General features: G+C 33.8%; 2 protein-coding genes and 1 long non-coding RNA gene across 4 annotated transcripts in view; 1 reads left to right on the top strand and 2 right to left on the bottom strand.

The window, feature by feature from the left end:
• LOC108368654 (uncharacterized) overlaps nt 1–22096 on the top strand; it is a 39875-nt gene extending 17779 nt beyond the window's left edge. For both annotated transcript variants that reach the window (XM_017623653.1, XM_017623580.1), the window contains exons 2-5: nt 17088–17298; nt 17377–17488; nt 21302–21625; nt 21708–22096. In XM_017623653.1, coding sequence (XP_017479142.1) covers nt 17092–17298; nt 17377–17488; nt 21302–21625; nt 21708–21874 — 810 coding nt within the window. In that variant the 5' untranslated portion in view covers nt 17088–17091 and the 3' untranslated portion in view covers nt 21875–22096. The remainder of the gene's footprint in view (nt 1–17087; nt 17299–17376; nt 17489–21301; nt 21626–21707) is intronic.
• LOC108368801 (uncharacterized) lies at nt 7650–9534 on the bottom strand. The gene is made up of 3 exons (XM_017623755.1): nt 8156–9534; nt 7937–8093; nt 7650–7873 (listed from the first exon to the last, which is right to left on the bottom strand). Exons 1-3 carry the CDS (start codon nt 8348–8350, stop codon nt 7851–7853), a joined length of 375 nt encoding a protein of 124 aa, XP_017479244.1. The 5' UTR covers nt 8351–9534; the 3' UTR covers nt 7650–7850.
• Nucleotides 17676–20206, bottom strand: LOC108368883 (uncharacterized). The gene is made up of 2 exons (XR_001848433.1): nt 18039–20206; nt 17676–17899 (listed from the first exon to the last, which is right to left on the bottom strand). It is a non-coding gene; the product is annotated as an uncharacterized LOC108368883 (long non-coding RNA).
• Nucleotides 22097–25124: the final 3028 nt, after the last annotated feature.

Genomic DNA, 25124 nt, shown 5'->3' with positions numbered 1-25124 from the left:
TACTCAGGTCCGATGAAAGCATTTCAGTATCGAGCGCACTTTTCCGCATTCATTTTCTTATATTTTTAAGTTAAGATTGGTCCATACAACACATAATAACGAAAGAAACAAATACAGCTATTGAAAGCGCAGAAAAAAAATTATCACGTAAAGGCTATGTTCTATTTGCCGTAGTCAAAAATCCTTCCAACTGATAGATCGGTTATATAGCCTGAGAAATAAAATTTTTAAAGAGAATTTTATTAAAGTGGATAAATCTGAATTTTGACTGGTCTTATTATACAAATATGTACTCCTGTGTGCAACGTTAAGTTATTGGTAACTGCGACGAATATCCTTTTCCATTAGTTAACAAAGTTTTTGGCATTCTGGCCACACTTCAGCTAGTAACGCTTCTTCAGAAATAAGTTTTTCAACCTTCTCACCCTGCCAGGCTGACAGAAAATGTTTGGGTATGAAGTTTTATTACTCATTCAATTTCAGTACAAAAAGTGAACGTTTTTGAGAATTTTTTTGATTGAAGGCGTTTCGCATTTTCATCCACACAAAATACTTATGTACGTATGTTCTAAAATACTCGTATTTTTTAACCGACTTCCAAAAAAGGAGGAGGTTATCAGTTCGTCGGTATATTTTTTAATTTTTTTTATTTATTTTTATTTATTTTTTTTATGTATGTTACCGCATAACTTTGGACCACGTCAACCGATTTCGATAATTCTTTTTGCACCGGAAAGGTAGTGTCTCAGAGGTAGTCCCATACTAATCTCGTTAAGATCCGATCAGTGGATCAAGAGATATATATATATATTTTTTTTCTTATATGAGACTTGAAGTCGGTTTTTTTTGCTAAAAATTACTTGTTATATCGCAGAAAGCGCACAACTTCGAACTTGCACTTAATTATACTGAAATTAAATTGGCCATAAAAAAACATGCCCAAAAATTTCTAAAAAATTTGATCAAAAAATTTAAAATTTTGATAGAAAATTTTGAAATTGGTTGAATTTTCCTGAATTACGTATTTATTGACAAGTTTTACATGGCAAAATTACTTGATTTCAGCATGATTTGTTTATGACTTACGAATGAACCGTAAATTATGCTTTATAAAAATGCTTTATAAAATACTTTTTTTGTTCAGAATTTTAAAATCGCTAATAAGGATACCCCGAAAATGACGCTGTTTGACCCCAGTAAAAATTACAATTAAAATTAATGTATTCAAGCGTATCAAATTGTGATTGTTTTTATTTTATTTTCTGTCTTTATTTGAGAGTTTGTTTTTCGATTCGTATTTGTGGGGCATATTTAGAGGAATTTTATTAAAAATATGTGAAAAAATGATGTGGCAGCATGATTCTCACGGCTCTCTTTGCACTTAGAAATTTAACTTAAAGCTGAAGCACAACACCGGCGAACGGCAAATTTTTCGTCGCGAATGTTCGCCGAAATAATTAAAACACACTTATTTATATGAGAACGCGCACAATCAAAGCAAACGACGAAGTTTGCTCGACGACTGTTCGCGACGATAGATTTATTTCTATCGCCGCGGTCAACCGCAACGACAAAAAAAGGCCATGATGACCATACTTTAAAAGTTATCGTAATTTTTGTTTAAAAGTAAAATAATATACCTTATATTTTTCTATCAGAGATTAATCTAGTAAAACGTAAGTTTACTAGTAGTTATATTTAAAGACTATTTCTATATTTTAAACTTCTTCTTGCTGGTATTTTCAGCATTCAAACCGCTCGATACCGCTCTATTTGTGTTTCAGTAAGCGAATTAGCTGGGCGAAAGTTGGTCGTCGGCATCGCTCTGCTGGGCGAAATTTGCCGTTCGCCGGGTATTGTGTTTCAAGCATTAGAAATCAAAAATCTATAGTTCTCTGAGTTTCTAAATGAAGTTGTGTTTTGGGTAACTACATACACGCGTTGCTCGTTTGTCAATTATACAATTTTCAAGTCAAGTCAAGTCTAAACCTTGCATAATTGAGCTTTAGTAAATTTGTTTGTTTCTCGAAGCATTGATCCATCGTCTGTAAGGCCCAGTTACTGAATCAGCGGTTGTGGTGCTGAGTTGGTCAATCGTTCCGTAAGCTGCTATTCAATAGCTTGTTTTGTATGGAAAAAAAAAATTTTTATTTATTTTTAACAGCTTTGGGAAATTTTCAAATAGAATGTTCATATTAGAGGTAATGGACGTTGGCATCAAATACACCATATTTGTTAAGTTTCAAAAGTTTATCAAATTTAAAAAAGGCAGCATGCAGAGTATCTGACACTGCTATTTTTTTAATTTTTAAAACGTAACCATTTTTTAATTCTAATTATTTTAAATACTTCAAAATGTTAAAATTAAATGGTGAAAATGTTCTTGCCAAAACGAACGAATCTAGTTTAATAAAAAGTAATATGGAGTAATAGATGCAAAAGATGTCTATTACCTTGTTTATACCGACACATAAAGCGCTTTGACCCTGTTCGCTGTGATTAAAAACGGAGGCATGAACGCAATTTCAGGACTCCGAGAAATTCAAAAATGCATTGACTCGAAGTTGTTTTCACATCGGATTCTTATTTCTCACATCGGTTATAAAACTAACCTAATTAAATTCCGTTTTTACAATTTTTATTGGTAAACTCGAAATTCATTCTAAAATTTATATGTACATATGAACAACGATAAAGTAATATATATGAGCCATTCTTTTTTAAGTCGGACGGATTTGGTAAAAAAATGATATAATATCTCCGATTCACTTCAATTCTATGCATGAAATAAGCTTATTTAGGTATTCGAGGAAATTTATTTCTTCGGAGATATGATCTGTCAATGTTTGGATTTCTTCCGGATTCTGACTAATCATGTACTTTTTTAAATCGTTATATCTCGGGTACTGCTCATCGTAGAGAATTCACCTTAACGTCGTTTTAAAGCTAAAGGTCATGATTGTCCTAAAGCTAATTAGCTGTTAACAGTTGTACTTTTTGAAGTTGATTTGCATAGTGAAGACCAGTAAATTAGGGATTTAAAATTACCCCATCGTAATTCTTGTTTAATTCTCTATAAAAAAACATGGTTAAAAAATGGGCGTTTTCCAGAACTATTTTTATAATGAGATGGTTTAATTTTTGAGAGTCAACAATTTTTTATAATTTGTTTTCGAAAACTTATGATGAGATATATTTAGCATTTTAATTTTATTGCTGATTCCGATAGAATACCTATACAGAAATAACATTGTATGGCAAGATTTTTCTTTAAGGCAACTAACCCCTTAAAATGGGCGTGGCAATCGTAGGAGTAAAGTTAGCAAAACGCAGATTTTATTGCAGATTTCGGCAGAATATACCTTCGTTAACAACATTTGTTCCGCAAATATAGATATTCTGCAATAAAATCTAAATTTTTAAACTTTGGGTTTATTTCAAAACGCCCATTTCTAGAAGATGCTTTGATTGATCATATCTCCGAAGAAAAAAAAATCCTCGAATACGTGTTAGCTTATTTCATGTATAAACCCATAAAAAAAATTTAAAGCGAATCGAAAGTGTGACACCATATTTGGTGTCCGATATGAAAACGAATGCCTCAAATGTGCATAAGGAATACTGCGTAAAAAGCTACCACGCTAATATATATTTACCTTTAAGTTAAGGCATGCAAGTAAACCCTGCAGAAAAAAATTATCAATTGATAAAAAATAACCCACTTGTAGTTAGCTTTTTTGCGGGATTTCTATAAAATATATAACTTGTAGTTAGCTAAAAAATGCTAGCTTAAAACTAGTTGAGAAGTAATGCAGGGGTAATGAAGGAGATTGTTTTCATTAAACACGTTTCTATTTAAATATCCTGCACTTCGCAAATACTTTTTCGAAATGAGGACAAATAAAAGGATGATCGAAATTTCACATTATCATTTTGAAATTATGTCTGACGGAGTTCGAATATGGGACCACCTACAGCAGAATACAAATATGAAATTTAATAAAATGAGTAAAGTAAATAAAAATAAAAAAAATAAAAAAATAAATAAAATAAAAAAATAATAAAATAAAGAAAAAAAATCATTTGTTTTTCCTATTGATATTTTATGTCCAAAATTAGTTAGTTACAAGTTAGTTACATCAAATGCAGAGGTAGCCACCCTTGACTACATCTAATGCATGGCCATCGCCATAGAAATATAGTTAGCCTTCGCCAAAGAAAATATACAGATAATAAGTTAATTTTAGCTCCTTCCTAATCTACTTAAAGTTAGCTTATAGTTATTTACATTTCCTGCAGGGAACGTTTAGATCAGAGGTGGGCACTCACACTATCACACACATGCGCTTGTGTGCGAAGCAGCGAAGTTTTTTTCACCAGCAAGTGCTCGGAGTTTACCACATTTAAGGAATAGATAACGCTTTTTTTGCTAAATTACATTTCTATTACTTCTACCACCGTAAGCTATGTATAAAACTTTCAGATCTTGAAACGGGAAAATTTTCCAATACGGAACCCGGCTTTAAAAAAAACAAAAAAAAAAAAAATTAGGGGGTTTAGAGCGGCTTTTTGTGATTGCAAATCTGAAAACCCCACCCTCCGGAGGCTTATAATTTTGATGAGAATTGAATTTTAAGTTGCAAAAAATGTCAACTTCAACCTCACTTTTTGCTTTGTAAACCAATTGAACTAAAATGTCGGTGCTGCCACACAACAAAAAATGCCAAAAAAAAGGCACTGAAAACGAGAAACAATAAAAACAGGCATTGTAATTAATTTTTTTAAATTAAATATCGATGTATTGATAAAAAAAGTGATTTAGTCTAAAATGGAGAGATTTTGTAATAAAAATGTTAACTTAATTATTTACCGAAGTATTGATTTTTATGGGAAAAGCGCCGCAGGCGAAAATTTGTAACAACACATCGCGCGATTTTTTATTAAAAATTTTCATTATTTATCGAAGCATTGATTTTTATGGAAAAAGCGCCGCAGGCGAAAATTTGTAACAACACATCGCGCGATTTTTTATTAAAAATTTTCATTATTTATCGAAGCATTGATTTTTATGGAAAAAGCGCCGCAGTCGAAAATTTTAAATAAAAAATCGCGCGATACATATACATACATTTTTTTGCATAGAAAACATGGATGGGTGTGCGCAATGCGTGATCTGCTATCGCGTTTGGAGTCGCAATGTTATGCCTTGGTTAAAAAGTCATTACAAACTGTTACTACGTTTATACGCACGCATTATTTGCCAATAACAATTTGCAAAATGGTAAACTTTGCCGTATAAACGCTGAGTTAATTTTTTATTTGCAAATAACCAAATCACGCAAATAAGTATTGATTAGTGGTACTATTTGCAAATAAGCGCAAGACGTTGCCATTCTTAGGTTAATTTTTTTTCTTTTTCGATGGTTATCTTATTGCCTTTTTATAATGAAGACGTTGCCATTTTTAACTTTATTTTCCTTTTCGATGGTCATCTTATTGCCTTTTTATAATCAGGCAATATTAAAAAAGAATGTTTCACCATCGAATAAACAGTGAGTTAGGTATTTGCAAATTATTTTTATTTGCATATACGTAGTATGTGTCATAGTCATTTTGAAAAGGTGAAAGAGGGTGATCGAGCACTGAAGCTTTTAGAATTAAAAGTAGCTTTCTTTATTAATTGTATGGTTGGTGAAAGTAATATACATCAACACGAAGATTATCAATGTCTATCAGAAAATGATTCTCTATCAGAAAACGATAGATAATGTATAAAAAAAAAGCATCTTATTCCGTCGCTTTGGCTTTTAATTTAAAATTTCTAGAAAAGTTTTAGGTATGCAGTTTTATAGCCCATTTAAAGTGCAAATTTCAAGCGCTAGGAAATCGTGTTGATTTTTAATGATTGGAAATTTCTTTTATAAGGAAGAAAATGCCTAGCACCGTCAGCAAAAAAAAAATATAAGCATTAAATAAACAAAAATATAAATAGCCAAAACTGGTCAAAATGTCACTTATAAATGTCGCATATAACATATTTATAAATTTATTTATTTGAATCTACCACATTATTATGGAATGTACCACAATTTTTCATGTTTATTTACCACTAAGAAAACTTAGCATCCGAGCACTCTCAACAGCAACTGATTTGATTTGCTTTGCCGAAATACCCGCGAAGCATCAGTCAAGCGTCAATTATCGTAAGACGCACGAAGACGATGATAGTATACATGTGTCGACGTCGCAGCAAGCAACATTTTGAAGGCCGATTACATCCCTGCAGTTAAATCACTTAATGTTTCACAGATATATTAGGTAGTTCGTTTATAGAAATTTTAGGTAGCCTCTAAAGACGAGTTTCTATTAGCTTCTTAATGCTGATTGGAAAAAACTACCAGAAACTCTTGTGTACGTGAGAGTTTGCATCCCTTTCTAGCTCTTGCGCTTACCTCCATTTGTAAACATATACCTTGACCGCTCACACGCGTTAGGACTAACAGGTAATTACATGATGAAATACCTAAAACTACTAATGGACATTTATGTTAGCCTTCTCGTATATATCCCTTTGGCATACCAGAAGTCTTAGATTTATTTCAGGTATAGGTCTGTTAGGCGTACCAGAAGTGTTAGATATACTGTTCGGCATACCAGAATTCTTACATATACTTCTGGTATATGGCTGCCAGGCCTACCGGAAGTCTTAGGTATACTTCTGGTATATGTTTCTTAGGCCTACCAGAAGTCTTAGGTATACTTCTGGTATATGTTTGTAAGGCCTTCTAGAAATCTTAGGTATAGTTCTGGTATATGTTTGTAAGGCCTACCAGAAGTCTGAGGTATAGTTCTGGTATATGTTTGTAAGACCTACCATAAGTCTTAGGTATAGTTCTGGTATATGTTTGTAAGTCCTACCAGAAGTCTTAGGTATACTTCTAGTATATGTTTGTAAGGCCTACCAGAAGTCTTAGGTATAGTTCTGGTATATATTTGTAAGGCCTACCAGAAGTCTTAGGTATACTTCTGGTATATGATTGTTAAGGCTTCCACGAATTCTGGTTAGCCTTTTGGTATGTATCTGTTAGGTCTACCACAAATCCTAGATAAACTTCTGGTATATATCTGTTAGGCCTACCGCAAATCATAGATACACTTCTGGTATATGTCAGTTAGCCCTACCATAAATATTGGTTAGACTTCTGGTATATGTCAGTTAGGCCTACCATAAATATTGGTTAGACTTCTGGTATATGTTTGTTAGGACTACCAGAAATCTTAAAAGTAAAAAAATTAAAAATGTAAAAATTAGTTAAGTCTAACGAATATATTGGGTTTTGACTACCATCATATATCTTTGCAAATTATTTAACCAATTAACCAAAAAAATTTCCACATTATTATACTAAAATTTAATGGCCTATAAAACTGCATACCTGGAATCTCTTTAGAAATTCGTATTAAAAAGTTCGCGAATTTGATGAAACTTCCCACATTTTTCTTAATTTTTGTACACACTACCATTCTTGGATTTAAATGGGATTTGCTGAAACATAAGCCATATTTTAAAACAAAATTAACAAAAAAAAAATTTACCATGTAAAACATTGCGAAATTAACAAAAAAGATCCGTACGCTCATTTTGGGAGTAACTGTATGCTTTACGTTAAATGAAATGTAATGTTATGCGATAGCTTACTTTCTGAACTTACTATACTAAATATGAAAGTAGTATGGTTAATAAAATAAAATTGAAGTTATTTTTGTTTTTGTTCCGTTAGTCGGATTTTTTGCTTCAGCCGGTTGTGAGCTAAGTCAATAGACTTTTTTACCCTTTTTTCGAAAGGTAATCATCCTTCAGATTTAAATACGCCTGAAAAGAATTAAAGATGATAGTTAATCAAGTAACTTTGAAAATTAAATAAATACTAATTACCAAATAAAATTTCGTCAACTAATTTCATTTGCGCTAACGATTCCCTCTCCCATCGCCCGTCCCAATTGTAGTGTTGCAAAAACTCATCCGTAAACAACTTACGAATCACGTCGTTTAGGCATCCCGACGGCCCCTTCAATTTATAAATATAGGTTGACTAATTCGAATAATAAATAAAGAGCATTAAATATGAACATATATTAGCGTGAAATAAATTACCAGTGCCTGTCTATATTCGGCGTTACTAATTTTTGCTTCCATTTGAATCGAAGTTTCCTTAGAATTGAGATGGAGTAGAGAAGAAATTTCGCGAATGTTTTCGTCCTCAGTTTCTCCGGTCATATAACAAACCGACTGCTGAACCTTTTTCAGCATCACTTTACATTCCCTAATAAGTTGGTTTTGGGCCAACATGTCACTCCGTTCCACAATCTATTAAGATAAAGAGATAACTTTAATAGTTTTAATATTTATCTATTTTAATTATTCGGATATAATGTCATGGACAAAACTTTTTAATCGGAATTTTTAGAAAATTTTCGAGTATGCAGTTTTGTAGCCCTTTTCAATTTAGTAATTGTGCAAGTTCTAAAGGCATAAATTACAGTTTTTGTTAAATTCTTATAAACTTGAAAAAGGCTTGAAACATTTATTTAAGTGGTTTTGGTTAGAGAATGAATAGAATTTTATTTGAAAAAAATTAATTTAAAAAAATTGGACATGCAAAACTTCGGAAAAATTTTAAAAAGTACCGGTGCCTAACACTTTTGTCCATGAGTATAGTATATTTACGTTTGTAGCAAGTATCTTCTCTATGGTCATAATCTTTGTTTCCATTTTACCCATACGTTCCTCCACTGCATTAAGTTTTTGACAAATATTTGTTAGCAGTTTAAGCACTTCTGAAATGATATCCACATTTGAAGAATATTTACAATGTTCTTCATGAAAAATCTTGTTCGTTAATTCAATTCGTTAATTAATCTTGCATTTGCATATTTCGGTGCATTTGTAAATTCACAACAATAAAATGCGGTTGGTATGGTGGCAAGTATAAACTATGCAAATGCAGTTCCAACTGCAAATCCAATACTATTTCCACAAAATCATGAACAGCTTTAAATAAAAAAATTCATTGTATACCATTTTTCTCAGTGTGTGGTCTTTTAGATGTGGAAGGGCCCTGTGAGTCGTTATATGAGTTGCACGTTTGCCACCTCTTTTGGACAATGCGCTGGTCTGTAAGGAACAAGTACATTAAAGAAGAAACGCTAGTAAATTTATCTCTTACCTTCTCCTTTGGGAGTTGACATCACAGAAGGCTCAAAAATATTATTTACAGAATCCATTATTTGTGTACTATATATGTAGCTTTATTTGTTAAAATTTTTAATATTATATACTTGTATACATTTATATGCAAACGGAATGCGTTATTAATTTGAAAAATCATTAAAAAGGTTATGTAAAAGAGGTATCAGAATAAACTTTGTTTGATGAGGAATACAAAAGAATTTATATATTATATCTTCTTTGTTGACTGAAACACTTTCGGAGCTAATTTCGCTACTTAACAGTATGCCTAGTCCAAGCGAGGATTCAAGTGGGACAGTAAAAAAATTTTCTGTTTTATTAAATACTAAACATGTGTATACTTCAGTGTCAGACTTCTTTTCGGTGGAAATTACCTTTAAGGCTCCTAGTTTTTTACTAAAACAGAAAGAATCCTTTTCTTTTTTTGGGTCTATACTGAATGAGCCTATTTTTGATTCCTTGAAACAATTTAAATTGTCTGCCTGCCTTTCTTTCAGCCTTAAATGTAGCTGCTGCAAAATTTTATTCGGTTTCCTAATTAATTTTTTTTAAATATTGCATATAGTTCTCAAATCGATATGCAGAGCAACTATCGAGTGGGCCATATTGTTTTGCGCAGTGTGATAAATTTAATAGCCCATGAACATTAAAACTGACCAAGTGGTCACCATAAATATTTCCAAAGTAGTGGACGAATTCCTGTAATATGTTCTGGGCAATATCCGCTTCAATTCTGTACGACTTTTCGTTTGTTAGTAGTCGAACCCCACAATGAAGCAGCAAAAAGTGATAATATCGATCACTTTCAACACAGTCTTTTAATACGAAAATCCCAGTATACAGCAAAAATTGCCTAAACTCGGTCGCTTTCCAATTACTAATTTCATTAAAATTTCTGGAAATTCTGCCTAATTCTGTTGGTACAAAATTGCTTAGAAAATTAATTTTCGAATTCATTTCTACAACATTTTCTTTATTTATTAGCAATGGAAGTCACTTCTTCATCACACCTAAATCGACCAGGTGCATCACATCCAGTGGGAACTGGGAAACCATCCCGAATTTAGAAAGCTCTAAAATACTACAATTATTTCTACACTATGATGAGATAAGAAACGCTGTGTCTGTTCTTAAATTATGGATCTCTTTAGAAAAACAAACTCTGTTTTGGATATATTTGCCTTGTTGGCAGCATTTTGGACATCCATTTTTGCTATTGAAGTATTGTGTACCTGTTACAAAAGACCTGGCCGGAGAGTCACATGTGAATACGCGAACATTAAACTTTTTTGGAATGGAGCTTGAGCCAACTTTTAATCCTTCTTCTCTTAAAAAACGACCTCTTCACAAAATTCTTTTAAAAATTCGTTTACACTTTTTGGCTTACTCATTCCTGAAAAACAAACAATCGTAAATGGGCTCTGCTTTGGAAATCAAACTATCGCTCCAAGTATTTGCCATAAAATTCGGTTTGAACTATCAAACAATTTAAGCCCGTCGATTCCTACATCTATTAATATTTCCGATACTGATTCTAAGAAGCTAAAAGAACTTGATTTAAAATGTGTTTGAATACCTAAATAAACGAATTCACCTCCCGGAATTGATTTTATTTGAACTTTCTCTCGACATGTTCCTAAAAGCGTTTTAGCTGACATAGGTATATCTTTAATACCTATTTTAATCAAGGTTTGCAGCAAATCGCTTAGGGCGTTTTGGGGTATATTATTTCTTATGGCCCAAGCTTTTAGTTCACTACATTTATCACTATTAACTGATCGGGAGTCATTAGTATCATTTACGAATTCTTCTGAAGTGTCACTACTAGTTTCGTCCTGAAAATCTAAACTATTCGCCACTACATCAGAAACAAGTGGGCGCGTTTCCTCACAATTGATCACAAGAACATGAGGGAGCACTAGAGGAAATGTTTAGCGAGCGTTTGATAAATGAGTATTTCCTGGGAATCATGCCCCAGTAAGTTCCTTTAATAAATTCGTGAATTCTTATTAATATATGCATATACGTCTGTAAGTAAAAAAAGTTTAATTGCTTTAAGATTAATTAAATTGTAAAATTGCTTAGCTTCATTACCCAATTTGCCAAACCACACATATTGACAAGTTTTAACATTAAATTTTTCGTATTAAGTTTTATTTTTTTATAAAAATTTAGTTCATTCTTTTAAAAAAACTAAGTACATATATAAGTCCAATTTAAAATTGTGTGCAATATTTAAAAAAATCAGCAAGCTTTCCTAAAAACATCATAAAAACATCGATGTTTTAATTCGATACATTCAACTTTCAATCGATGTAATTTTTTGAAATATCGATTCTTCAAACATCGATAGTCTCATTATGATTTACATTCCTATTAAAAAATTTGATTGAATTTCTGGTAGTCGCGTCTTGTAGGGATGTGTTTGGAAAATAAAAAAAATGCCCGCCTCTGGTTTAGATGTATATGCATGGTGCCACAGAGCGTATACGTTACATACGCAACTACTATACATAGCGTTGCCAGAAGAGAAATTTCTCCCGTTTTGCGGGAATTTTGAACAAAAAAGGGATGACTGTAATAATGGTCGTGAAAACGGGGAAAATCACATACGCCATTCCCATAAATATTACAATACTATTAGGCTAAAATAGTGGGCGATACATTCATGGGAAAGCTGTATGGAATTTAAAGTTTAGTTACGCGAAGAATCTCGTCCGTCAGCATCCACCTCCAATCAAACTCGAGCATATTACACAATATGACTGCACAGAATTATGGAATACAAGATTGCGCCAATCGAGCTGAGAGCAATTGGCCGTGACGTCAACAAATACCGGAATGAGAGAGCAAGACGAACTCGACAACAAAAAGAGGAAGCATCGAACAAAAGTCAGAATTGCCAAGTTTTTAATTTGAAAAAGCACCAAATTTTTATTGGTGTATTTTATGGACTTTATATGCATACATAATTTTAATGTAAGAATGCCGATTCAAATTAATAGAAATCAATGTTTCCTGCACGGGGGTCGGTTTCGACTGTGATGATTGAAGGTGCTTCCACATATTTTGTTGTCGCTTATGATTGTCACTGTGACATGATTTTGTTTAAATTTTTGTAAAGTTGCTTAGTGTGGTAAGCAATTGCTATAAATTTTGCTTCCATTTTTTTTAAGATTTTCAAATTTGGTGTCTTCAAACTAAAAACAAAAGCACAAAAAACGCACCAAGCACCAGACTCAAAAGTTTTCGCGTTTTGTATACCCACTAAATTTGGTGCGAAGAGCATCAGGTTGACAATAGTGAATGTAAACAAAAGTATTGTATGACGTCCACGATTGGGTGGATGCTGTCAAAACAACGAAACAACAACGGTCCGCGAATGGCGCGACCCATGATTCAATAATACAAGGTTAGATAATTATTGACAGCCGCGATTTGACACTCCCTTACAAAAGGTTGCATTTACGAAGGACGGAGGAAAGGAAAGTACGCAACGTAGGCAATTAGTAGTGAAATTCCTTTTGTAAATTCTAATGTATTTGCAGGAAATCTGGCATTTTAAACGAAATATTGAACGTAATATTACAATATCTACGTGAATTACGTAATTTATATGCTATTTAGCTGTATAAAAACTGCAAAAGGGCTCAAAATTAATATAACACTACTGCGAGTTGTATGTAAACATCCAATATAAAAAAAGTTTATGTTTTCATCAGTTAAATGTGCTTCATATGTATATACAAATAAACATATTGCACAAATCTTATACTTCTATTTCACACCAAAGCTACACTTTTTCCAAGTAAGCTTGCAAAGAAGCCACACGGTGCCACTGCTAAGCAGTGTTGCCGCGAAACATTTTTAGCGGTAGCTAAATTCAGGCTAAAAAAGGGCTAAAAAAGAGCTAAAAATCGTCGTTGTGGCTAAAAATGGTAGCTCAATTTTTTTACCTACATATAAATATATAAGTATACACGCAAACATTTTCTATAAGTAATGATATAGAAAAACAATGAACTCTGGAAAGAATTAATATTTTATTCAACAAAAAAACTTGTTGTGTAACACATAAAGCATATTAAGGGCCGCCAACTTACCTATTTTAAAGTATAGTTAAATCGTTAATGGATAAGATAACGGCCCAGAAACGTAAAAAACATACATATACATATGTTATTAATTAATTAATTTATTACATAAACAAAAAAATTAGATCACATTAAGAATACATAAGTACTAGAATCATATCTATATACAGTGTCGGACAATACTAAATAACTTAAATAATTTCAAACTATGCTTCGAAAAATATCCATTTGTAAAAGAAATTTTTAAAATGTTATGTTATAATTTACAAAGAATTAAAATGTCGATGCTTTATTATTGTCCGACGCTGTATGTATCAAACAAACAAAAGAGTATTCATTTAATGAACTCATAGTAAAATAATTTAATCTATAAACATTTTTTTTAACACATTAAATATTTATATCTATATCAATACTATCATCGCTAAGCGATTCTTCGTCGTTACAATTTTGTTCATTTCTCATTAACCTGACGATATCATCTGTAAAATCAAAATCATGACAACATTTCTGTACATTTTTTAAGCCATATCTTACAGTTAATAAAGCGTTTAACATTGCAAAATTCATTTTATTTCTGTGCTTATTTTTAACGAAATTTATTATAGAAAACGTCCTTTCAACTTCTGCGTTACTTAAAGGTAAAAGAAGCAACCGATAAACAAACTTTTTCCACCACTTAAGCTAGCGACACAATGAACAGTTTATTTGCCTTAAAGGAAAGGCGTTCGCTTTATAAGCGAAGAGTTAAATTCATGAAAATCATATAAAAAAGTTTAATGTCAATGATGAATAAATTTTGAAAAGGGCTAAAAAAAGGGCTAGGGGCAATTTCAAATTTTTGTGGCCAAAAAAAGAATTTGGTAGCCAAATTTAGCCACCAAAGGGCTAAAACGGCAACACTGCTGCTAAGGGAGCGGTGCGAGAGAGATAACTGTCAGGTTTATCGAACCTTGTATTATTGAATCATGGGCGCGACCTTTATTTTCTGGATTGGGATGTGCAGTAAGCCTTCTTCCTAAGAAATCTTAATTGCAAAAACATGCAAAAACGCAAAAGCATGTGCAAGAGTATAAGTAAATTCATGATAACTAATCGCAAGCTGAAAATTTCGCAGTTCACCAATGGTTCGGTAGCACATCAAGCTAAAAATGCAGAGATAAAGGTGTGTGCGTTTGCGGCGGAGCACAATAATGTTTTTTCTGCATTTGATCACTTATCAGTGCTGTTGAAAACAGTAGTGGTATTCATCTAAACCGATAACTTTATCAAGCAGATAATTTTATAAGTTTATGCACTCTGTTACATGAACGACCCACCACACTCTCTTTTCGTTTACACATGCGACAATAGTCGTGTTTTCTTTGCTTATAAAGCGCAGTGTCACTAACTTTATACTACTAGCACGGGGATAAAAAAATTATAGAAACTACCTCACTAAATTGGAAAAAATTATATTTACGAGATATCTATTTAAATAAATGTACATATAACATAAAGGCTATTTATTTGAAGCAAGTTATAAGAAACAATGGCAGAATGTCTGTTTGTGTATGAATTCATTTGTCACGGCTACCAAACTTTGCGAATTATCAGTGAAACAAAACAAACAGACGGGATAATAATTGAACCAGATCTCTATCAGGATCATATCGTTGTTGAATTTGCGTGCAAAATTTGTATGCGGATCCCGATTATTGCCTAAGAAAACATAGCTAGAGTTGCGACAGAGTTGCATTGTCTTCAGTTTATCAAGTTTATTCAGTGAAATCGCTGGATAAATTTATCAGAAATGTGTAAACGAGTTTCCATACAAATTTTGACAGTTCATTTATAAGGTTTACACAATTATAAGTTTATACGATTTACAATGCATTTATAAGATTTGATGAATACCCTTAGTGTTCAGTGATAGAAAAATAGCATCATAATCGCACACGAATGATATGTACAAATAACGCATAAGTAGATGCAATATATGTATGTTTAAAAGTAATATTTTTATATTAACAATATTACATGTTAATTGAATTGTTATGGCTATTGACTGAGTTGTTAAAATACGGTTATTGATCGTATAAAAAATAAAACACGGAGAAAAATTGATTTGTATTTATTAAATTATTATTAAATTTATATTAAAAAGGAAAACAAACGGGAAAACTTATAATGAAAAACGGGAAAAATATATAGAACTGCATGGCCAAAAAGGGAATAGGCTCACCCAAAACCTGGTTTTTAGTACAATTTCGTGTTGGAATCTTGTTCTTTATACAAAAATTAAGATAATGCATTTTCTAAGAGAACAAGAGAGGAAAATGGATGCATTTTCGACCAAGAACACGTTTTTGTCGAAATATGTAACAGCTAGTGAAAGTTGCTCATATGCATAAATAACAGTTGCGTTCCCAGACTTGTCTGCCAAGACGCAAAATTGCAAGAGGGTAACACCAAAAAATACAGGAAAGCTTTTTGAACTGGTAATTCGGTTAAATACATTGTGACTTTTGTTTACATATTTTTTTTTTATCATTTGCACCGACGATATGTATGCACATTAAGTTGGTCCAAAAATACATGCGTGGAGAAAAAATTTTAAGCTCTCATGCCCTAGGATTTTTCTATATGCATAAAAATAATACCCGTGTTGTTTTTGTTTGTAAAAAAAAATATATATTTAGAATTGCCTCAAAGCCCATTAAGTTTTCCATATATATTATATGGAGAAAAACACGTTTTCGTAGAAATGGTATAGAATTATTGAAAATCAATATTTTTCGATCGGAAAACTCTCTTTCTCTTCAGGAGACTCGCAAAATGACGAATGTGGGCTCAATGTAAAGGTAATATAACTCTGCGAAGCAAAAGTAAGAGGAAATAAGATTCCAGTAGATAATAACTAATTTCCAATTTTTTATTGCAAATTTGATCTTATTATCTTAATTTTACATTTTTCTTGTCATCTTTTTTGGCCTGTAACCATTTAAACGACTTACATAATTGATCTGCGTTTAACATAAAGCAAGAAAAGTAATCTGTCGCTCAATAAAAATATGTAGATCTTATCTCGCCATAGCTACATTTTGAGCCAGTCGCGGAGTAGCCCTCTCGTCTTCAAAATAATTTTCTATGTATATACATACATAAGAGCACCTGTTCAATTAATTGGACGTGACCTGTGGTCCGTCGTTTTCAAAGTGTTCCAAGTATGAACCACTCCAGTCGTTTGGGCTCAATGTAATCTGGTGGTGTTGATGCTGGTTCCCAAATAAAAGAAATTATAACTGTCAACTGATATAATTTCCGAGGCACAAATTCGCTGACTATTTGCTTGCTAATAGGTGATACTTCACCTTGTCCTTGTTCATCTCTAGACCCAATCGCCCTGCTTCCATATATAACTGGGAAAAGACGGACCAGTATGAATTGTCAGTTAAAATAGTTCTTGCACGTTTTCATACAATTAAAGAATTTGATGCAATCTTTATTTCGCAGAGAAAGAATCTAATATTGAAATAAAATTTGCTTTACGCTCATTTCATATCCGACCTAATTCTCTGTCCAAAAAATCTATGAATGGTTTCACATGCTGATATGCAGATATCGGAGGAGTTGATACTGTTGCCGAGCATAGTCTTCCTTTACCGATTTTGGGGTTTATTTCTATAACAATTCATTCGTTTACTTATTTGCCAATACTATCATTTTAAAGATAACATCTGTGGTATTTATTTTACTTTTAGCAAAATGCATTCGGTGGGAATCCATTCGGCGATGGCAATAAAACGTCAACGAAAACGACGTGATGAACAGAAACGTGCGCGAGAAAGACGCTACAGTACGCAGAGTTCGGAGAGTGCTGAAACGTTCCATTCACCAAGTGGTTCATTTCGCCGTAAGTTTCACCATGCACATAGCGTTGCTAAACCTGGACCAGGCATGCTTGATAGTCAGGTAAATGATACAAATTACCATAATACATAGAAACATATGTATCAGCAGCAGCTGAATTCAGCGTTTATTTGATTACAGGTTGTCACAAGCATCGGAATGCTTCACATTGGTATTGTATTCATAGTATTTGGAGTATTCTTATGCGGTGCTGGCATTATACCCGACGAAACAATGTCTTGGAATGTGTTCAGTAAGTATGAGCTGTTTTGGTTTTCAATTTGGCTGCTATCAATATCAAGCGCACGTCTTCTTTTGGATTAGGGCTATAACTGCTTAAGTGGTTTTGGTGGAGTTTATCATAGAACGCCTCTCGTTTTCCATTATCGTTAGCTGCCGCCAATTAGAAACACCGATTGAATCTCCAGAGGAGGCTTTACTCTTCCTCTGCTACCACCAGCGTGATTCGCGCTATATACTTTCAGAGATGGTGCGTTTTTTTACTCGTACGACACGGCCGAGCCATCGGGACCCTGTAATTTAATCTGTTGCACTGTGTGTAAATCGCTCTGAGGCTCATCAATGGTAATGCTGACTCCTTCTTCGAAATTATAGCTGTCAACGGTGACGTGTGTGTCGCGACGCTTTACTGCCATCCTTAACCCTTTCGACCCGGAACTCTACNAATTCCTAACATACGGCGTGGTACATTTCCAAATGTGATTAAATGTAAATTACAAGTTTTAGGGATGTTTAAACTTTGGTGGTACATATATGTACCATCCGGGTCGAAAGGGTTAAACTGGAGCGCTGAGCGTTGCGTTTTCCAATGCCAAGGAGTGCCAGCGCGCACAATACCCAAACCAACGCGCCATAATTTTTGACGTTTTCTCATTTCCTCTCCTTTTTATTCTCGTTTCCTCTCTAAATTCCTTATACTTTCTCTTTATTTCCATCTTCTGGATCCAACTTCAACACGTAACGCCCTGTCAAAAATTAAATTCCGGCTAGCGCCGCGTTATTGTGGGATGCTCCATACAAATTTTATAGGCATGAGGATCTTTCACAGTTCCTTGGCGCTTGACGCGCCAATTTAGGGATGGTAGTTAGCGCTGACAGTTTGTTAGATGCCAGGGAGATACTTCGTTCTTATTATCTTCTTTAACATCAGATTAAAAAACTCACACGGCATAAAGGCAACTAAATACTCTTCGTTCTGTTCATGCTGTTTTGATATCCACAAAAAGATGGTGTGAGTCGACCGTAATCTCGCAGGTCTTTTCTAATATTTTGCTTATAGAGAATACCTGTCCTAAAGCCGCACTGATAAGGCCCAATCAGATCTTCAGCGGCGGTATGTGGGGAACGATAAACGATTGATTAGTGGTCTCTAAGAGTCCCAGCGCATCTTTTGGCTGCCGTTACAGTTACAGTTCCTCAACGTCGGGCTTTCCTTGTACATTAATACGCACGTTATTTGATGCACAGATGCGTATGCGTATCTTGCCAGCCGAATCGATGTTAGGTCCTCGGCGAATTTACATTTAAAACAGTGGAATCATTCCTTCTGTCTATCACAACATCCGATTCGAAATTTGGTTTTCGAATCATACGTATTTTATTTAACACAGTTGAAACGTGCCTTACGTCCATCCCAATATCATAATTTAGATTTTCTTGTTTCAAACCAGTGACAACCACGTAGCTTGGTGGAGCTTCTTATGCTGGAAACTGGTGATAGAAACTAAAATATTTTGGGTCCAGCCTTAATTCCGACACCGAATTTTCCCTCCTTTAAAAGGAAGCTGTAATAGACGTCGGAGGGCCCTGTTGTTTTCCTACTTTGCCCGGTCCAAGGCCCCAAATCTTAGTCCTTAAAACGTTTGCAGGCGTCGTCACCCCAAAAGGGGTCTCATTTGGACTATTCATTGGCGTTTTTTTACGTGGCGGGTCCCAAGGGCAGCGTACAAACCATTACTGGGGAGGTTTGGCTTCTCACATTAGCTCGCTTACAAATGGATGTTCGGCTGATGTAAACACCAGAGTTCGTGAGCTGAATAAACCGGATGCAAAATAATCTTTTTTTACCACTCCTTGGTGCACCCGGAACCATCGAAGTTTCCATAGTTTTAAACAATTTTACAACCAGTGACGATCAGGGGGTGCACCCGATGCCTCACTGTTTGACTTTCATTATATATTATCAAAACTGTCAGAAAATTCAAACGGATAATTATCAATTGTGTTCTTTCATCATTCATTCTTTGTAAACGTTTGTTCGTATTGAATAAAGTCAGTCGTTAAGTAACATTCAAAACCCTCGGAACTTTAGGTTATGCCCCAGCGCCCGAGAGACTGTGAACGGTGAAAAATAAAGTGAAGTTTATCAGTTTATCAAAACTGATCTGGGGAGCTACGTAGATGGCTCTATCGCGAAGCCTACGGATGAGGCAATACTCATCGAGTGGAAAATTGCTGATCAAAAGGTATTAGCGGACATACGTTCGCGATAGCAACAACAGAGCTAGGGATAATTTCAAAATGCAGCAGTCCACGTGAAATTCGGTTAAGATTGGAATCGACATTCCAATCCAAAGGGCCAGATAGAAAAGCGGTAGAAACGTTTAAGTTGGCGACGAGCTGCTAGCAATCTTGTTGTTGAATAGTCTGCCAGCGTCGTATGAGCGGTGAAAACGCGATACGATTTGCCGAAGCGCGTGAAAATCCTCGAAGAATATGAGTCGGGAAAATCAAAAAAGGACAAAGTGGACTATAATGTGCTTTACACAAAGAAAAGGCTAAATCAATCGTAGGTTGGTCGGAATTCGGGGAATTCGAAACAAGGAAAAAACTTCTATCGGTGCGACAAGCCGGGTCATTTCACGAGAAATTGTCCAAGCAAACCACAAAAACAAAATACGCGTATAAAAGAAGAAGAAAACGAAAAAGCAACCAATAATTTTTACCAAAAAAAAACCAAACCAACTTCAATTCTCATATAAAAAAAAATGTATATATATATTTCATGATCCAATGATCAGATCTAAACCAGATTAGTATGAGACCACCTCTGAGACACTACCTTCCCGATACAAAAAGAATTATCGTAATTGGTTGACGTGGTACATAAAAAAGAATATTCCGGCGAACTGATAACCTCCTACTTTTTTGGAAGTCGGTTAAAATGACATTAAATACACTGGGAAAAGCATTTGCAGTCCCTTGTTATAAAAAAAGAGAAACGTGTTTTTTTATTTTGAAAAAAAGTGACCTTTAAGCGCTGGTCGGCTTTTTATAAAAACGCTGATGTTCCCCATTTTTTTATTTTCTTGACATGTTAAAATGCAGCTAAAAATGTGATTTTTACATATAATTACTCTCGTATTATTGGGGAACATTCCCTTAATTACATACCTGTCTTGGGTAGTTAGAATGGGCCTAATGCCGAGTTTCAGCCCTTGACAATGCTTAAAGCGTTCAGTATCCACGTTTTAATTTTAGTATTTTTTTTTTTAATTTGATAGCCATACTGGATCCGCCATTTTGAAGTAAACAAAATTTACTTCAGGTTCGTAATCGGCGACCCCAAAAACTATCGAGTACCGGTTTTCGAACAAATCCAATCATTAAAAAAAAAATGGATCGCCATTTTGGATCCGCCGTTTTTAATTTTGAAAAAGTGACTTTAGATTCCTAATAAGCAAAACCCAGAAACCCCCTGGTAACAAGCTCCAGCCCATAACAATGCGCAAATCGTTCAGTATCAACGTTTTGATTTTACTAGTCCCATTTTAACTGTCCAAGATAGGTGTGTAATTAAGGGAATGCTCCTCAATAATGCCAGAGTAATTATATGTAAAAACCACATTTTAGCTGCGTTTCAGCGTTTTTATGAAAAACTGACCAGCGCGACCTCTAAAAAAACTTTTTTTCAAAAAAAAAAAAATACGTATCTCTTTTTTTTATCACAAATAACAATATTCTGATGTAGCGTTTATGAATTTCCAAAAATAGTGGTTTTATGAACCACTCTACTACATAGTCTTAAATATTAATTCTATTCTAGGCTCAAGTTCGGCCTGGTGGAACGAGGTTACATGCACTGGACTATTTTCGCTTGGGTTGGGACTATTCTTGCTTGCACTGAATTGCCTAATTAGTCGCAAAGAGGAAGAAGATCTCGAAGACTATGTGCAAAGGCAATTAACCAGATCAAGATCTGGCCATCGTCTGGAACGTGATGTAGAAACGGGTGTTCTTACCACGCGTCATGCACGCAAAGCTGTGGCACTACAAAAGAACTTGCGCAATGGAGCTGCCACTGATGTTGCACTAGTCAACAGTACGTCGGCGGAAGAAGTAGCAAATGGTCCGTTGACAGGACACAACTGTTAGTGTGCTAATAGTATTAGAAAGTATTAATTCTTAAGTCGTACTTAAATATTTTGTTGCATTCCATTTTCTTTCGATAGGTTTAGCCAATACCGGTGATATAGTGCTCGAAAAAATTGTGGAGGAGGATAATACGTACATAAACGATCGAAGCTCTGGCATATCGCCAATGGAGATTGAGAATGACACAAAACAATTGCTGAGGAGGGAATCATTAAATGAAACAATCAATATAACACGAATATAAAAATTAATGAATTAGACTTAGATATTTATTAAAAAATTACTTTAATATTTTACTACTTATTATGAAGACTTTTATTTAAACTTAAGCCTTTAAACTATAAGTGAAGTATTTAAATTGAAATATGAAAAAGTTCAAGAAAAATCCCATATGACCGTATTTTTTATCAAATGTCTTTTATAAGAATTTTCGTATTTGCATGTATACCTAATATTAATCAAATTTGTAAATCGAGTAATCATACATAGAAACATACAGTCTAGATTATTGCCCAATGAAAAACTAAATATTGAATGTAGTCAAACATAAAAAATAACAATTCGGATTATTAGTACATACAAAATTTATCATGAAACCTTACAAAGGATATCGTCACCCTTATGCCAGAAGCATAAATGTGCAAATTTATCAGTTTTGAGTTATTGGGTTGACTTTATTAAGCTTTGGATGTTATACCAAAACCCAGAATATCATGCGTGACCGGAAACCATATATTTTACAATTTGAATTGCATAAATGTAGAGTTAAGTCTCGTAAAAAAAAAACTTTCAAACCTGATTTCCCAAAAATTTTCATTTTTACGACGCTTTTTTACATATTCATGTTTCTGACGTTTGGGCGACGATATTATATATAGGTATGTATGTGTAGGTACTACATATTGCACTTGGACTTCATATGCCATTAATCACAATTTAATATACGTATGTATGATTCCTAAAATAGCACTTCAAAGCAAAACCCAATTAGTTAAATACTTATGTATGTATATTGTATGTGAATACGCATATGGATGTATGTACATATAATAATCGTATTATGTGTATTTATACATACGTACGAACATAAAGGAGGGTTTACAATGTCAGCATAGAGTTAAACGTGGTTTTACTGAATCTTTCTTATGTTCAAAATATGAATGTAGAGTGAACTTATGACATAAATAAGTGGTTTTCGAAACTCCAATAGAACTGAGACTTCACTCCTACAGAATTGGAGTGTTCACAGTTCGTTCCAAGATAAGTTCCAAAATGTTCACATCAACATTTTGTAATTTTTAGTAGTCGTAATATCCGTTGTGTTATTGTTTTCCATACAAAATCGTAAAACGACGCCCCACAGGTTTTCCCTTCCATATAAAATGTGGCAAAAAATAGAATTATGGACGGTTTTAAATGAAAATCTGTATCTTAGTAAGATTTTTTTTTTGATATATTATATTCAAATTATTCAATAAGTTACAAAAATTACTACATTATGAATATCAATCGGAATGGTTTTGAAAAGGCTTTACTTCTAAACTGCACGTAGGAGGGTTGCAAGCAGTTTAGAAAGTTAAATTAAACTAAACTTGAATTAGGGGTAATAGCTGAAATACAATGCCGGCGAACGGCGAACTCACCACAGCGAAATTCGCGCTGTCAAAATTAGAACACCCGCAAGCATATGAAATTGAACACAGCCAAAGCGAAATGCGAAGTTCGCTTGGCGGCGTTTCATGGCGATAGATTTATTTCTATCGCCCTGCTGGGCGATGACAGCTGTGCGTGCCAAAGGTGGCCGTATTTGTTTTTTGCTTTCAAAGTTTTAAAAGAAAACAACCTAAAGACGATTTTTTTTTGTTGTTTGAAAAATATAGTTGTGGATTCGTTAAATCTGGCTTGAAACAAATTATTTATAATAATCTTTCTTTGTTTTACATTTATATTTGTTATCATTTCCTCATTTCTAAATATGGTTTAGTTTTTTCTAAATATGGTCACCCAAATTATAAAGGCGACCAAATGGGATCAGCTGTTTTCGCTACCGCTCTAATTCTGTTTAAGTAGGCGAAATAGCTGGGCGAACGGTGAACGATAGCATCGCCCAATTCGGCGAAGTTTGCCGTTCGCCGGTATTGTATTTCAAGCATAATATGTATCACTATATCTGTGTCAGACGAAAGAGGTTTAAGAAGGGTTTACCTTGAAAATATTTTGAAGAAGATTGTTACTGGTTTGTAAAAACGAATTTAAATAAATTAAATTAAACTATACAGAATTTTTGTGTGTATACGAATTGTTAAAACATGTACGTTAATCCAAAGAAACGGATTTGAATCCCCTAAACTCTCCCTAGATACCGCCCTGTCATACATATGAGCAAATCTCACGAGTTGTTACGTTTTTCGACAAAAACGTGTTCATGGTCAAAAATGGTGGCACACTTATCTTAGACCATTGTCTTTTGTTTTGCATAAAGAACAAAATTGTTTTTAAATGAAAACCTAAACAAGTAAGAAAGGCTAAGTTCGGGCGGAGTCGAAAATTAAATACCCGGCGCAAGTATTAATGATTTGTTTTTCACCTTTCTGAAAGCTACCGTTACATGGTAAGCCGGTGTGTATCAATTTTGAGCACAATATAACCAGTAAACAACCTTCGGTGAATTTGGTGACTGCCTTCCTCGGGGATGAATATGCTAGGGATGAAATTATTGGTACACACGCCTTCCAAGCACGCAGGGTTGCTTTTAATAAAAAATAATAATTAACTCCAAATAGTTTCAAAAAGTATAGTGTAAAAAGAAATTTATTGAATAATTCAACATAAAATGGTATACATAAATGACGCATTTTCTAAACGATTTAAATTAAACGCATTTGAGAATTGATAGAAAAGTACTACGGATTGTAAATTTTTGTTAACTATGAGGTGAATGAAAATTTTCAACCCGGCCTGATGGTTTGATTTTATTACTAAGGCGTCTAATAAATTCATGGCTTTTAGTTCTAGAAGAATAAATGTCAGTAAAGACAAGTCTGTTTTGTATAATTTCAGATTTTAATTGCTCAACTTCTTTTGAACCAGAGCAACTGTCAAAAATTTCCAGATTTTGACGATTTTCTCAGTAGACTTTGTATTATTATTTATAAAATATCTTACGAAATTTATCGGTTTTAGCTGTTCAAATAAAGGAGTTTTACAGTAAAATCCCATATCTGAACAATCAGATGTATGGAAGATATATGTTGTAGTCATCCGATCCTTGTTATTTTCACTGTAATGTTAATAATGAGTGAAAATGGTGCGAAATTTCATGTTCCTAGCTGCATAAATGGAGGAGTTATGATAAAAGACCTCATATCTGAACAATCAGTTGTATGGGAGCTATAGGTTATAGTGACCCGATCTTTGCAATTTTCACTGTAAGTTTTCTGTTGATAATTATTGAAAACAGTGCGGAATTTCATGTTCCTAGCTATATAAATGGA

This window comes from Rhagoletis zephyria, unplaced genomic scaffold, assembly GCF_001687245.7.
Source record: "Rhagoletis zephyria isolate East Lansing unplaced genomic scaffold, Rhagoletis_zephyria_1.1 Rzeph_scaffold_00003, whole genome shotgun sequence".
In the NCBI taxonomy this organism is placed as follows: domain Eukaryota; kingdom Metazoa; phylum Arthropoda; class Insecta; order Diptera; family Tephritidae; genus Rhagoletis; species Rhagoletis zephyria.
The sequence above is the reverse complement of the archived record's forward strand: the minus strand, read 5'-3'. Positions and strand labels throughout refer to the sequence as shown.

Bases quoted from the DNA above. Each gene is read 5' to 3' on its own strand.
- LOC108368801 (XM_017623755.1), bottom strand. From the start codon at position 8,350: ATGTTGGCCCAAAACCAACTTATTAGGGAATGTAAAGTGATGCTGAAA. The intron at 8,094-8,155 runs GTAATTTATTTC...TATTCGAATTAG, and splicing joins CCGAATATAGACAGGCACTG to TCAACCTATATTTATAAATT. The intron at 7,874-7,936 runs GTAATTAGTATT...AATTCTTTTCAG, and splicing joins AGTTGACGAAATTTTATTTG to GCGTATTTAAATCTGAAGGA.